General features: G+C 46.1%; 1 protein-coding gene across 1 annotated transcript in view; it reads left to right on the top strand.

The window, feature by feature from the left end:
• The first annotated feature begins 180 nt into the window (after positions 1-180).
• The window catches only part of Mad1 (Mitotic arrest-deficient 1), a 41,824-nt gene continuing 26,654 nt past the window's right edge, over positions 181-15,350 (top strand). The window contains exons 1-7 of the mRNA XM_077670218.1: positions 181-534; positions 3,158-3,312; positions 6,470-6,652; positions 8,068-8,120; positions 9,245-9,316; positions 10,144-10,225; positions 11,451-11,581. Coding sequence (XP_077526344.1) covers positions 357-534; positions 3,158-3,312; positions 6,470-6,652; positions 8,068-8,120; positions 9,245-9,316; positions 10,144-10,225; positions 11,451-11,581 — 854 coding nt within the window. The 5' untranslated portion in view covers positions 181-356. The remainder of the gene's footprint in view (positions 535-3,157; positions 3,313-6,469; positions 6,653-8,067; positions 8,121-9,244; positions 9,317-10,143; positions 10,226-11,450; positions 11,582-15,350) is intronic.

The raw sequence follows: 15,350 nt of genomic DNA on the forward strand, positions 1-15,350 counted from the left end.
GGAAGTCACGTGATTACTTTACCTCGACGTCACTTCTGCGTGGCAGCAGCCGTTACCAGGGGGACCAGGGGGGCGCAGCTCGTGCCACGCGTGTGGCAGGAGACTTAACCTTAATTTTTTTTTGTAGAGATGGCGCTAGTGACCTTCTTGATGCGATGCGAAGGGTAAATCCTCAGTTACATGCGCACGTCCAGATGTCGCTGGTGAAACTGTCATGGCTGCGTTCATGGCGCGCGCTTAGACCCTTCGAACTCGTACGGTGGGGCTTATTGTAACACCGTTGTTAAGCTTTTTACCGATGTTATTGCTGTTGTAAACGTGGAAGGTTGTAGGAGGGACTGTATTAAGGTTAAATCATGTCTCTCCGTGAGAACACTCGTGTCCTTCGTGCGCTGCGTGACTTCGATAACTTGTTCGCGTCCCTTGAACCGGAATTGCCGGAATCCAGCACCGAAGATGAGACCATCGCTCGCCGGCTCTCGTTCGGAGAAATCACTCGCAATGAGTCCAGCAATGGCTCCGAGCCACGGTCCGGTAAGTACAAGCCATGGCTATGAGCTAGTTGCATGTTTTTGCATCGTAAACAAAACAGTGAGCTCTCTAAGAATAGAGTCCGAGCTTCACCATCAAATGTTCACGTTCAGCGCAGTAATTAAACAGAAATTGTCAATAAGTGCGGCTCGACACGTAGTGACAGACTATCAAGAAGTTACCTGATAACGGAAGACGTTTAGATAGACCTTGCTTTTGTTGTTACCGACAGAAATGTCAATCATGACCCACAACCTTCGCAGGCCGCCAGACGCAATCCTGACTTTTTTTTGGGTGTAAATAAAGGGACTGAAGAATGCAAATTGCAATGTCGCCGTCCTTCTTTGTCTAAAATTGAATCTGGTGTCTTTAGAAGTCAATGTATGCTAGAGACGCTACCTCTACAACGCTTTTTGTCCGAAGCGGGGTGTATGTTGCGGCCATTTCCTCACTTAATAAACAACTAAACACCGACGTTTTGCACTCATCAGTCCCCACACAAACCGTAACTTCTCGCTCGAAATGACGTGAATAAAATACCCTTAATTTTATGGAACACTTCGCATCGCATGCTTAGCTGCTACGGTTTACGTGTGGTTTGAATGAACAAAAAAGTTGTATACCTCAAAATTGTGATGTTATGTTGTCATTTAATCTTTTTTCTTTTTTTTTTTTAGTGGTTGATAACTCTTAATCACATAACTTGGCTGGCCTCAAGAAGGTAGATTCGTGCGTATACACAGAAGTCACTCCACTTAACATCAAAATCGTGTTGAAGTGCTTTGATTCTGTGCATGGGGTTGCAAGTTCAACTACCACTCATAGACATAGTATGTGCGGATGATAGTGCTCATATCGCTGTTCATTTGTACTGGAACACCTTCAGAAGTTCCCCTGTACACTCCTTGGTGCCTCAATTTGGATTTGAGATTCCACATTTTTGTGAGTATAACCCGCCCCTGCATAAAATCTGCACCCCCACTTTCAGCCCGCTGGAAAAGAAAGAAAATCCTCACGTTTTGCCCGCACATTTGAGACAGGAAAGGCTGCACCAAAGCGACTGCTCAAGCAACACATCACATACTTTGCAGGCAGAAAAAGCGTATATTTCAGTTGTTAGAGTATGCCCGTCCTTGTTGTTTCTTCATTGTCCTTGCATGTTTTGCGCAATCACTGCCATGGAAAGCTTAGTTAGTGTTATTGCGTAATATCCACACCCCTACTTTGCCACTGAAATTTTCGCTTTTTCGGTGCAGGTTGCACGCGCGAGAATACGGTACTTTATTGTTGGTGTCCACAACCTGAGGTGTTATTGGAAGGCCTTCTCACAATAACATTTGCCAAGAATTTAAAAGTAAAGAGTGGAGGGCTCTGTGCACATCATAGCAAATAAATGTTGTCTGCCAACTGGAGGGGCGATGGCCACTATTGTTTAAGAACATTGGAACTAACTTATTAAGTTTCGTTAAGAAGCCTCTTATTATGGTGTTAAACCCTGAAAAGTCAGTTATTAAATGTGGACGTTTCAGGACACCCTGTTCAGTTGTTCCTCACGCGCGACTTTTTTGGGCAGGTGTTTTTGTGTCGTTTCAAAGATAGCAGCAGAAGCGCGCTGTGCACACATACCCTTAGCACACACAAGACTAGAGACAGCCTTGCCCTGCGCATAAAACTAGATGTTTTGGGTGTGTTGCACTGATAGTTGTTGCTCGAATACCATCGAACCTTGTTATACCGAACACCGATATAGCAAATTTTTGGCTATAAGAAACTAAATATGAACTTTGATTGGTCACATTTTATTTCAGTGGGACTTATTCATTTTGTAACGGAACCGAAAGTGTAAAAGCCACACGCGATATTGGCTGTAACGAAGCAATATTTGGTCCGTGCGAGTCTGAAAAGCTACTTGGAAAACTCTCGACGTGCAAAACTGCAGAAGTAATTGAATTAATTATAGCGTTTAACGTGCCGAAACTACGCAGGTTATGAGGTGTGCTGTAGTGGAGGGCTCCGGATTACTTTTGACCACCCGGGAATCTTTAATGTGTGCCGAAATCTTGAAAGAATGGGCGTTTTTGCTTTTCGCCTCTATCGCAAAAATTCCACAACAAATTACGACAAATTTTGTTTTGTTGTAATTTCACCTTCTCAAGGTCAAGTCCGCTTAGCTTGAAAAGCAGCAAGGAGGCTGGTGGGGACTACTGCGTTTATAGTGTGTTTGAAGGCTAGAATGACACGTTTTCGTATCTAGGATTTTCGCGCGATCCAGATTACCGATTTATGGTAGCCGATCTTTACCTCTACTGCTACAACGAATGTCGGATATAACGAACCAATTTAGTGCCTTGATACTACTTCGATATTACAACGTTCGAGTGTAGTTCAATTCTAGGAGTGTAAATTTCTCAGAAATCTGAAAAAAGCGCTCGTAAAGCAACCTTTGGCAGGCTTTGGCACATTTCCCGCAACATTGCTGCTGGATTTTATTGAGAGAATTGTTCAACGAGCCAATGGTAACGATGCCCTTTGCTTGTTTGTTCCACCAATGACATCCGCTCCAGTATTGGTCACCTTGGAGTGAATCTCGAGTTAATGACCCTTCTCGTGGCTCGTGCAATTCCAGCCGAGGCAGAGATCCGGGCCCTCAAGGCAGAGCTGTTGCAGTGCAAAGCCGAGATCAGCCAGCTGACCATGGAGAAGAACGAGGAAGAGCCGGCGCGGAAGACCATTGTCCTGGGCTACACCCGAGAACTGGACACCCTCCAAGAACACCTGCAGGTTCGGATTATTAGTTAATTGATCTGAAATATTAAGTGCACAGCACTTTCGGGGCTCGCCTTGTCGTCGTAGCTCGCTCGCTGGACCCAAGTAGAGCCACACAGTGTTCCGTCGTCACGGCGTAACCCAGAGGCTTCGAAAGCCAAGCGGTTTATGTAGTCGTAAGCGTTCGAAGCTCGTGAACTGCTGGCGCTTGTCATATATCTTCCCGTTGTTTAGCGCAAAGAAAACTGCAGGTACATTTGAGGCAAAATGTACGTAATTACGTAATTAACCGGCAGCCCCCGCGTTTGTTTAGTTAGAAACGCTGGTTGGGTTGTTTTGACGATAGTAAGTGAAAAAAAGTGGCAGCGCAACGCCGGCACGTGCGGGAGGAAAAGCAAGCACTAAAAGAACAGAACTCCCGCTGGTGCTTTTTCAGGCAGGAGGCACGCGAGCACTGCGAAGGCGGGAAATTTGAATTCCACTGGGTGGTAGCAGTGAGTGGATAATGGCGCTACAGCCCATTATGGCGAATCACTGCTCGGCACTTCCGACAGCTTCCACATTAAGTGGAACGGCTTTAATTTTTAACGAGGAAAAGGAAACACGTTGGTTGAGGCATTCTCATATAGACGGTATTCGTTGAAGAGTTTAGCGGTCAATTTCTTCGCTTGGCAACACTGGAAACGGCCACAGACATGGCCGATGCGCCACGGACACGGCGCAGCCTGGGCCACTGCAGCCGCACGCCGAAGAAAAAAAAAGACACCGGCGTGCGTCACCTGCTCCGTTCCAATCCGATTCTAAACTGTGGCGCCAACAGAGATGTTATTAATCGCACTTACAGTGAACTCGACGCAATACTTTGTGTTCGGCAAAGAGTTCGTAACGTGAAACACAGTCATGCGTTTCACAGTCGTGCTTAGCACGGACAAGTGCCACCATCCCGCGGAGCCCGATGTAACGAGTGACGGCGCACCATGGCCTTCGGGATCAGCTACTGGCTGCGCACCGCCGGCAGCAAATCACGGAGGCCACGGGCGCACTCACACGGTTGCATGGAGGAGAAGAGGGGTGCCTGATCTGTGGGCCGTGCGCACAACGTCGCCTAGCAACAGACGCTTGGCCACAGATATGGCGCCGCACACTTGGTTGCCTGCATACATTCCCCGCCATTGAATACTGAGGATAGAATCCTGCGTGGAATGAAATCGCGCTATTGGTGTGTTCTGGTTCATATTTTCGTGATCGCGTTTCACTCGTTCGTGATTGTACATTTGCAAGATATTTATTTATTTGGACGTACTGCAGCGCGAGAGGGCTATTGCAATGGTTCAGATAGTGTGTACTGAAGAAACGAGGTGAATTCACAAAAAAATGTCATATGAAGATTCAACGACTCTCAATATCGGGCACAAATTTAATATCAAAGGGGAGAGGCAGGTTGAGCTGGGGAGCGCATTCCATTTCCCTATTGTATTGGGAAACAAACTGTGCTTGAAAATATCAGTGTGGGCAAAATACGGGGTGACAACTATGCGTAGTGGACGGTTCAGCAAAGGTTACGTAATGATTATCAGAAAGGCAACAAGATAAGGTAAGGTGCAAGGAATGGATATAAGGTAAGACAAGGTACATAATTAGGTAAGAGCAACTACATTTTACGGTACAAGAGGTGCAAAAAGTTCCTACACCGACTTCAAAAGTGCACGTATGTGTCAAACGTAAGCCGTTTTAATTGATTGATTGATTTTATTTCATGAGGCACACTTTGTGGGCAATTACAGGCCGTGGAGGGCAACTTGCTGTAATACAAAGGCGTTGTGTGAATTGGCCAAACGCATTCGCACGTCAGAGTCATTCGGTCCCTGTTGCATGGCCTGGCATGAGAATGGATGAGTGGTGTTCGAATTGGAAGATAAAGAAGCCTCAGTAGTTTCTGGCCTATCAGCAGTGGGTGGCATTGTTTTTGTCTGCTGCGTTTTCAGTCGCGTCACACCAACTTTCTGGAAATCCTACGTTAACGAATACCGCTCGGTTTTTTGGTCAGACCGTGGTTTACTTTTGCGTGTGTTTGCGTCAAACATGATGAGTAATGTGAATTTATGTTCGTGGCTAATCACAGCACAACAGACAAGACGGAAGATTGAACTACTAAGAGCGCTGTCCTGTCTGTTCCGCTGCAGTTGGTTCTGAACCTTTGCCAACTTGCCCGACTTGAACGCTCAGGTTTGGGTGTTTGAAAAAAAAAAACATCTTGCTGTTTTTGTTCAGCATTTCATTTGATGAGGCCTTTCGTAACGCTTGGTGTCGGGCTGGTTGGTTGAACATCGTTTGTAGGATTTTGCTTGGTAAAACACAAAACAGACTGGAAAGAACACATACACTTGACGTAAAGTTCACGAGAAAGGCTGGGTGGGCTAGTTGGTGGGGTATCTTGAAGGGGTTAGCAGCGCACCTAGACGACAACAGACAAGAAAGAGAAGACAGGACAAAGCGCAGACAAACCATCAGCACTTTGTCCTGCCTTCTCTTCCTTGTGTGTCCTCGTCTAGGTGCGATGTGAACCCCTTCAAAGTTGACGTAGAGACTGCGCTTCGTCAACGGTTTGTCAGAGCGCAGCCTGTTTGTCACTGCGTTCTCACAAACAGTTGTGAAGGCGCAGGCTTTACGTCAAATGTATGTGTTCTTTCCGGTCGGTCTTGTGTTTTACCCAGCGCAAGCCTACAGATGAGGCCTTGGGACCTTGTGGTTCACCATGGCAACAGAGTGGCTACCAAGAGGCTGGTCTTAGAGGCAGGAGTGGGCCCATAACTCGATGGAAGGACGAGACGAGGATGTTTGGTGGCAAAGAATGAACTCGTGAAGCTCAGGATAGGAGCAGTTGGGAGTCCGTGGGAGAGGCCTTCGTCCTGCCAGGGACATGAAATAAGCTGATGACGATGATGGGGGGAAATAACGACGGAAATTTGGGCTAGTTGGTTATTTGATACTAAGGACATTGTATCAGCGCTTTAATAAGGGATTCGAGAAATATATACGCAGGACGAACGCTTTTCTCGTGTCCTGTCTTACAGCGCTGACATAATGTCCTCGGGATGAGTGGGAAGACGTGTTTTCCTTGCTGCGAGGGTGGCAACTTCGTGACAGCGTGTGCCCTGGTCGCGGTGCGCAGAAGGAGCGCGAGCAGAAGGGCCAGCTGCAGCAGCAGCTGATCAAGGCCCTGGAGCAGGAGGCCGACGGGAGGGCCAAGCTGGCCCAGCTGCGGCAGCAGATGGCCAACCAGGCGAGCGAGTTCCAGGAGCGCTGGCGCCGCTCACAGGCACGCTGCCTCGAGCTGCAGCAGGAGCTGGACCAGGTGGGGGAGAACGTGATTGATTGGTTGATTGATTGATTGACAGTTTGGTAGTTAATGGCATGCCATTTGTATCGGGTTGGTGACACGGCTCATCTCACCAAGGGAGCTGATCTGCCTGTGTTGTGCTGTACTTCTTCGTTAATTATAGCTTGGTAGCAGGATCAAAATAAATTGTTTTTTTGTAGGTGGGAGCTGGCCTACGCTATACACCTGTCTCTGATTTTCTTCCAAAAGCATTCTAATTTTCTCTTAGTCACCTCCACAGCTCTCCAGTTCACTTTCCCTGGACTACCTTTAGGCTGCAGGACTCTGGGAAAGCAACCACTACAATTGAATGTCTTTAATTTGGAGTCACATTGTTTGAACCAACGAATAGTTTGGACTGGCCTGTTGGTGCTGGCAAAATGGTGTCTATTTGAATGGGGAAGAATTCTCCTTGAAGGGCCACTGAAATGATTTATAAACATTGGAAGATTACTTGTGCGGAGTAAAGTCTGCAGTTTTTAGGCCATGCATCGACCACTCAGGGTGTGTTTACGTGAATTTGTTCAGTAGAAAAATTAATTTGAAAGTGCTGTCCTCCTTGCCGATTTCCTATGACGTTTTGTGTGCTGCTTACTCTTGCAGGCTTGGCTTGACTGCTCGTCTCGCCGGCCACACCGCAACAAAATTAATCGGCCGGCTGTCGGCAGGTCTTTGCAGTCTGTCGCACAGTGAAAACTGAGTTTCGACAAGATTTGTGCCAGAAAGAGTGGGGCTTTATTGTGTTAGTTTGTACGCTGTATTACACTAAGTGAAGTCAAAGTCAAAATAACTCCACACTAGCACGCATGCCATACGTATGTTGGCTTACAACACTTCATTGACTTTGCTTCACTGCAGTTGTAATCTACATGTACGTGTGCTCAGTAAAAAATGTTGAAACAAAACATTATTGCATTTGGAAGCCAGCTGTGGATTCCATTGTGCCCACCAAAGTTTAGTTCTTAATGATAAAGAGTAGGGTGTGTGTAACCACATTTGTTTTAGCCCTGTAACCTGGGAGAAAGTATGGAAATTGAAATGGCCTTTACAGAACCTCCATTTCACAAAATCACAACCTTCATGTCACAAAATTCCTCCGCTTCAAGTTTAAATGCCTCGCGCTTTTTGTAGCTGCCTTTGACATCTGATGTTTCAAAAATACTGAAAAGCACGAAGATAGGATTTATGAGGAACGTGCAAATGCGTGTTTGCATGTTTATAAATGTACACACTTGTGGTCACACTATGTGTTTGTGCCAGTACTTTTCAGAGAGAAGTTAACTTGAAATTATTTCTCTTTTCTTTTTGTTGTGGCAATTGTGAAACTTGTTCGCATGCTTGGTGTTCCTTAAATAAGTGGCTTGAAAATGGTAAATCTCTGTTCTTTTCAGCAAACTGAGTCTTCCCGTGAGATGACTTACACACTGGAGGGAGAAGTCAAAAGGTATGGCGTTTTTTTTTTCTCCTATCTCCGAAACCTCTAGTTTTACAGTTTGTACAGGGTGACTAAGAACAGGGAAAACCTGGTATCCTCATGAATTTTAGGAGTCTGGAAATGTGGACGAATGTCACACAATATCAGCCCTTTTCAGTCAGTCTATATGATGGTTAACGACACTCCTTTAAAAAGAAAAGAATAATAATTGGAAGACCTCTGCTGACAGGCACACCAGGCAAAACAGCGCAATTTCCAATCGGATGAAGCTTGCACACTGTGCTGACGTCCTGTCGTTTTCATTCTTAACAGTGCTGCTTTAATTTGTATACTGTCATTACTCTTTTCTTTCTGGTATTGAAATTTTCTATGTCTGCTCACAGATAAGGACGTCCTCGGAAAAGAAAAAAAAATAGCTTGAAAACTCCAGAAATCCAAGAATGAGACATTGGGTGGTGCCCAAATTTAGGTTGGACAGAACGTGTCACTGCTAAGGAATTTGATTCCAAATGTTGGGTGGAATGCATTGCCTTGAAGCGGTTTTTTTTTTTCTTTACTGGTCTGTCTGCTTGGTCACATTTGAACCCGATAATTGCCAGTGGCATTTTGTTTGCCACTCGGATTATACTTAGTGAAGGGTTCTCCCACCCTTGAAGATGTCACTATTTATTGAGGATGCTACAAGAAAAGGAGTAATGCTGACATCTGCTAGGAGGAAGTGGGAAATGGGCTCCAATGCTTTCTTTGAGGACGACTCAGCAAGCAATGGAACGGAAGATGATAGGTGTAACGTTGAGGGACAAGAAGAGAGCGGAGTGGGTCAGGGAACAAACGCGTGTCAAGGACATATTAGTCGAAATTGAGGAGAAGAAATGAGCAGAGCACGTAATGCGAAGGCAAGATAACCAGTTGGTCATTGAGGTTAACAGAGTTGATCCCCAGAGAAGGCAAGCGTGGCAGGGTGCGGCAGAAAGTTAGGTGGGCCGATTAGATCAAGACGTTTGCGGGGGTAAATCGGTCGCAGTCAGCACAGGACCAAGATAATTGGAGGCCTATGGGAGAGGCATTTTCCCCGCAGTGGGCATAGACAGGCTGATGCTGATGATGATGATGATGCTTTCTACCCCACCCAGGCTGTCTGCCGGTCAGGCAATGATGCGGACGTCTCTCGACGAGGCCAAGGAGCAAGTGGACGTCCTTAAGAGGCCAGTATTTGTTTGTACTCAAAACACTTGCCAGGGGATGTATTTGATGAGCGCAGAGGAAGGGCAGTTGCCGCCCGTAACCTTGGCCTTCCTCGCAACGCAGAGGCTTGAATCAAAAAGCAGGGTTGAGATGTTTTTTTTTTTAAGAGATAATTGCATTGCAGTGCACGTCCACTAAGTTTTGGTGGCTACTCGGTTGTTTAAAACAGAGGCAAAGCAGAACAAACCTGTCATGCGAAGCAAAGTACAGGTAGTGTAGAACTGGAGGTCTGTCGAGCTTGTTGTAAAAATCAAATAGAAAGTGTGCTATTCCTAAGGGCAGGAAGCTGGGGAGGAGGGGAAAGGGCAGTAAAGATCTTTAGTTTCACTGTCATGTGGAATGGTCACTTCAATTCGCTGTGCAGTGGACGTTGGTTTTCTTTTTATGTGCCGAAGATTTCCCAAGCTCTTTGTTCGTCCTTTGTTCAGTGTTTAAACGAGAGTAATTGATTTCTCCCGATATCTTGAAAGAGAGATAGGAAAAAGTGAGAGATGGCAGTACAGCTTCGCCTCCTGTGAAAAAATTTCTCGCTCTTTCATTCTTTTTTCCTTCACTCATTCTTGCTAATTGAAAGAAAAAGATGACGTTAGAAGTAAATGTCTCTCTTGTTGATCATTGTCATCTTGGTAAATGTAGTAAACTCCCAACTGATTAACTTACGAAACTGTAAAGGTGCTAAAATTATCTTCTCGCCTGCGACAAACCTTTCCAGATTGCATGGTTATTGTAAGTCATTTTTTTCTGGATTGGAAAGTTGATTTTTACTCTTGTTGACTTGTCCGCGCAGGCATGTCCGCGAGAAGGAGCTCCTTATTTCCCACCTGGAGAGTGAGAATTCAGATCTTCGAAAGGCAGAAACAAAAGCGAAGGTGACTCTTTCTTTTCACTCTCTTTTTTACTCCCTTTTTATCAGCAGGGGGAAAAACTTTTCTGCTAAAGGTGCACAGAAAGTTTTGATTGCCTGTGGCTGTACACAGTGATGCTGACGTGCAGATGAAATAATAACCATCATCAGGCTCATTGTGATCATCGAAGAAATAAGATGCGGGTGCAAACGACTTGTTAGGTCGACGGCATTTCTCAGTATGCTCAGCGATCCTGTGAGTGGTCATTTTTTACACCCCTGACCCATTGTTCGCACGGCTGGCTTGAACATTGCTGCCACAGGCAAAGAAATACCGCACTTTAGCTGAAGTGTGCTAAATGACTAGTCATACCCAACGGTGGTGCGTGTGTTTTAGCGGGTCTGATAAAGTTGTTGTTTGGGCTGGTTAGAACTTAATTTGAAAGATTGAAAGTGCTGTGAAAAAAAAAAAAAAAAAATGAAGCAAGCTCAAGACTCAAATGAAGGAAGCTCAAACGCGCAAGACTTCAAGGTATCGAAGCTGTACGCAACCTTCACAGCCGTCATGACAGTTTATATCCATGATTGCAGCCGATTTGCTTCTTCTTCACTGCCGCAACGACCTTTACTCCATCACTGTTGCTATAAATGTGAGCTTCCTTCATTTTTTGGAAGTGATAATCATTGTACATCACTTGGGAGGGGCATACGCTTTGACGTGCCTTCCTCGTTCCGAGCTAGTGTTGCCACGGTTACGGCGAATGCTGGAGATTGGCCAATCCCCCCATTGGCTTGACTGAAAAGCTGGGCGGTTGCCGCGAGGCATGCACGCATGAGCGCCCAGCATTTCCTTGGTTTTGCTAACTGCCGGGTGGCCGTCACGAGGCCCACGCTCATGTGCATGTGCTCGGCAATTTCTTGGTATTTTTAACTGCAGATATGAAAAATTACGATTTCCTAACAGCTTCACTGTTAAAAATGGTACAAAAAAAAATCTGAGAGGCGGAGGGCACCATGTGTGTCTCCATGTTTCTCTCCCTTGTTTTTATTCAGCGCTTTTAAACCCTTCAAAATTTTAGGTGAGCCCATAAATTAGCTGACCCTTGACTTTGCCATGAAAAGCGTAAGTAAAGCCTGTTGTTGCACAAAATCTCACATTTGGAGCCCGTGCAGTGTAGAGTGAGTTGCTTGGTGACGTGGTGTACCCCAGGGTCTCGCCCTGACGCCCCCCCTTTTCCTCCCTGTGCTAGGAGCTTGAGCGGCGCCTGGAGGACCTGAAGGAGGCGGAGGACCTGTCCCGGATCATGCGGGACGAGCTGAGGCGGCTGCCGCTTGTTGAGAAGGAACTGGCGAAGCTCCAGGAGGAGGTGGAGCTGCACAGGTACATAGTGCCACGTCCCTCGCACGCTCCACACGCTGGGAATGTAGAGATCTTCTGTACATACCAGTTGCGAAACTCGGCTTCAGAATGGGGCAGTGCAAGCACCCCTGCTGTGTCGAAGTTGGTGGGCAAGTGTACGTATTGGTGTGGCACCTAGTGGACCACCAAGACTAGGCTTTGCGAAGTGTTTGTTTGATTACACAGTTTAATAAAAATAAAGCTTGCTTTTAAAATTAGGAAATACTATATTAGGTAATGTTTACTTATGTTTTCATCGTTTTCTCTTAAGTGACTTATGGCAGCAGCAAACCCGGTAATATCAAACTCGCAAAAAAAAACTATCGGTTCAATATAGGAGATAATTCTATGTAAGCAAGTTAAGGAATTAAATATCATAAAAGCAGATGCTATTTATAAAAACACCTAATTGATGAAACTGGCTTACTTTCGCACACAACAGTCCTGTATCTTTTGCTTGCACAACCTCGCTGCCTGAGACGGTACGTACTACTTCACATGGTCAGCACAGTCGGAGCAGCTGAGGCCGCAACCTATCACGTTTGAGAATAAGCGCTGGACTAGTGCAAGTGCACCAAGCACTTCGGATGTTGTGGGCAAAGTATCGCCATTGCTTTCCTCTGTCCGCCCGCTTTCACTTGCACTCGGCACAATATCGGCGATAGAGTCTTCCAAACTCTCCTATGGTCATGACACCATCATCCACACTCGCCAACCGTCGATCCGGCAACAGTGTCCAGAAATTCCGACAGCTGACTTCACACTTCAGGAACACTGGAAAGGGCTTCGTTGCAGTCCTCAGGATTTTCAAAATCATCACCGGCACGTACAAGCCGGCAGATTTGAAGCAATTTCAGGCGGTTTCTGTAGTTTGGCAGAGGACTTTTTTAACAAACGACGCTTTTAACAAAGTGTCGTTTAACAAAGGACTTGCTGCACAGCTTTCAACTCGTCCGCCTGTTTTTGTCGCCGTTATCATATGCATTTCCATCATCACTGAGTACGCTATCGCGTGCATATGCCTCACTTGTCAGATTTTTTTGTATGTTGAATGCTTGAATATATACTGGGATATATATAAATGGTGGTTTGATGAATCTTGTTCTGGTTATTGTTATGCTGCTACTGTTTTAAATGCCTTGTTTCTCATTTCAACACCCTTATTTCGTGGAAAACAAACTTATTTTTATGTAACTGTCATTGCCACGCTACATCGTTGTGTATGTAAAAGCAGTATTCCGTGGACAGTAACCTCATCACGATCAATGCTGCTGCTGTATCAACATTACTACAGTTTGTGTAATTTTCACCACAAAATGTAAAAGTTTCATGGTTGCACCGCTCTGCAAGTTTTGTTTATTTATTCATTTAGATTACCCTCAGGGCCAAAATAGGGAGTTTGTAGTAGTAAGTGTGATGTTAGCAACAAAAACAATACAAGTGATAAGCAGAGGAAAAATACATGTACACAGTACGGAATGAAACTCTAACAGCGTTAACAAAGCAGCAAGATTCTTTTGCATCTAAAAGTACAGTCTAAGCCCGTTACAACGGACCGTCTTAATCCGGAAAAAAACGTCCGCTGTAGCCGAAGTATGCAGTATCCGACGGGGGTGTGGGGGTGCGGTGGTATGAGCCCTAAAGTGGGTACTTTGACCGATATTGCATATACATAGTACATACACTTTGTTCTTTCTGCACGCCTGCAGCACCTCTGCACAGTGTTCGCGCGAGGGCAAAGAATCGCGTAAACACCGTTTCCAAAGCTTAACACCGGCTCTTGGAAAAGGCCTAGCGCATGCGGTCCAGCGTGTAAAGACATATGATAAGCTGAGCAAATAAAGCAAGGGTATAACTAGGCGCAATTATTAACCGGCTATAAAACATCAGCCGTGTCCATCAGAATTAGCTAGGCTTTTTTAAATCCCTTCACGACGAGGCAGGTTTTCCCGAAACCGTTCGTCAAACAAATCGGATCACTGCCTGACGTTCCCCCAAGGCAGCTTCCACATTTTTAACGATATTAGTCTGGTCATTGAAACAGCTGTTATGAAGTAATCTGATGACGGACAGCTCTGAAATTGAAAGTTAGACCACAATGGATGGTTGCACACAATGGATGGGAACCAACCCCCCTACTTGAGGCATTTCTTCCCTTTTTCACCGAACGGAACGCGAACAATGCATGCGTGGGAATAATATAGACCAAACTCCACTGAACCCGACGTTTTTATTACTAAAAAAAAAAAAAAACTGACGAAGGCAGACTCGCCTTCGGGTGCACCACTTTGCGTATTCGATAGCGCTGTTTTCAATCTCACCGGAGTCACATTTATCGGCAGCGGCCTTGTTCTTGATGGTAGAGCGGACTGTCTGCTTAGACAGGCCTGTAGTTCTGGCGATGTCGGCCTGTTCTTCCCCATGTTCGACAGCGTTAATTACGCTTAATTTATCCGGCAGTGAAATCAGCTACCCTGCCGCTCATACCGCTGGTCGCGCAAAAAAAAAAAGCCACTGGCACTGGCTTGACTTGGCTGCGCCAACGACCCAGCTGCCAGCAATGTAGCCAGACATAACAGTTTTCTTGCCAAACTAAACAAAGAAAAAGCAAAATCGGGTGCCGGCCCCGCGGAAGTCCGCTATAAATATTCGGTCGAAACAACTTTCGCCTAAAATTTAGTCTGTTGTAGCCGACAGTCTGCTCTAGCCGGGTCCGTTATGAGCGGAGTGGACTCTATTCAAAATGCATAGGAACCAGACAAACCAACAGAAATGCAACTGAAAGTTTGTTGTTGCCGGATCTGCTGTAATGAGCGTAGACTGTAGTGCCAAAAAAATGCCGTAATGCCATAAACACTTGAAAGGCAAGTACCAATGGAAATAACGAGGCAAAAGGCACAACAAACAGTACCCATTGTGGTACACATTCAAGGCATATTTTTGGTAGCTGTAATCTGTAAGGAATATTGCATTGTGAGAGACAGGCAGTGTGATGAGATGATAAAGGACAAAGACACAGGAGCACTCAAGAAAATGTACACTGCCGAGTGTAGCGTACAGTGGCGGGACGCGTACTTGTGCAGCTTGGGGAAGTTAACGTAATGCCAACGTTGCAGGTCGTCCATGCAGCCGACGGTGCCGCCAACATGTGGTAGATCATCGAGAAAGAAAGACTCTGTGGGTAGTAGATGTGGGCGGGCGTATACCTTGCAACATTCAACATATCTTTCTCGTGCTTGCTCTGGGGGTCGTGTTTCGAGTGTGCACCCGCATCGTGTTCTGTTCGCCAACATCGACGCATACCTTGCCACGAAAGCGATAAGCACGCTTCCACTAAGGCAAAGGTTGCATTAGCTCCGCCACGGGTAAAAAACTTGCACGTGATGAAAAATAAGTGTCGAGGGGTGTGGAATGAGGGGGGGGGGTGGAGTGGATTAGTTAGTGGCTTTGTGGGGGAGGGGAGGGATCGCCCAAGTGCCCCTCGCCTTGGATCCGCCACTGCCTCAGCCGCAGCAGATATGCGCTGTGACCAGGGAAGACTGCAGTCTGCACTGCGTACAAATTCAGCGTTAGGGAATATAGTTATTGTGAGTGCGTTTTTTCTTGTTCGTTCTTACAGTTGACCACACAGACGCAGACACTAACAGCTCGGCAAAAAAGGCCAAAAGGAGGGTGACGCGGCATGGAGAAAACTTGGTGTTGGGGGGGGAGCTGCCGTGATGCCGAAAGCCCCTCCTCCCCTCCCCCCAAT

Source organism: Haemaphysalis longicornis, unplaced genomic scaffold (assembly GCF_048455015.1).
Source record: "Haemaphysalis longicornis isolate Haplotype H1 unplaced genomic scaffold, Haemaphysalis longicornis Haplotype H1 scaffold_5, whole genome shotgun sequence".
In the NCBI taxonomy this organism is placed as follows: Eukaryota; Metazoa; Arthropoda; class Arachnida; order Ixodida; family Ixodidae; genus Haemaphysalis; species Haemaphysalis longicornis.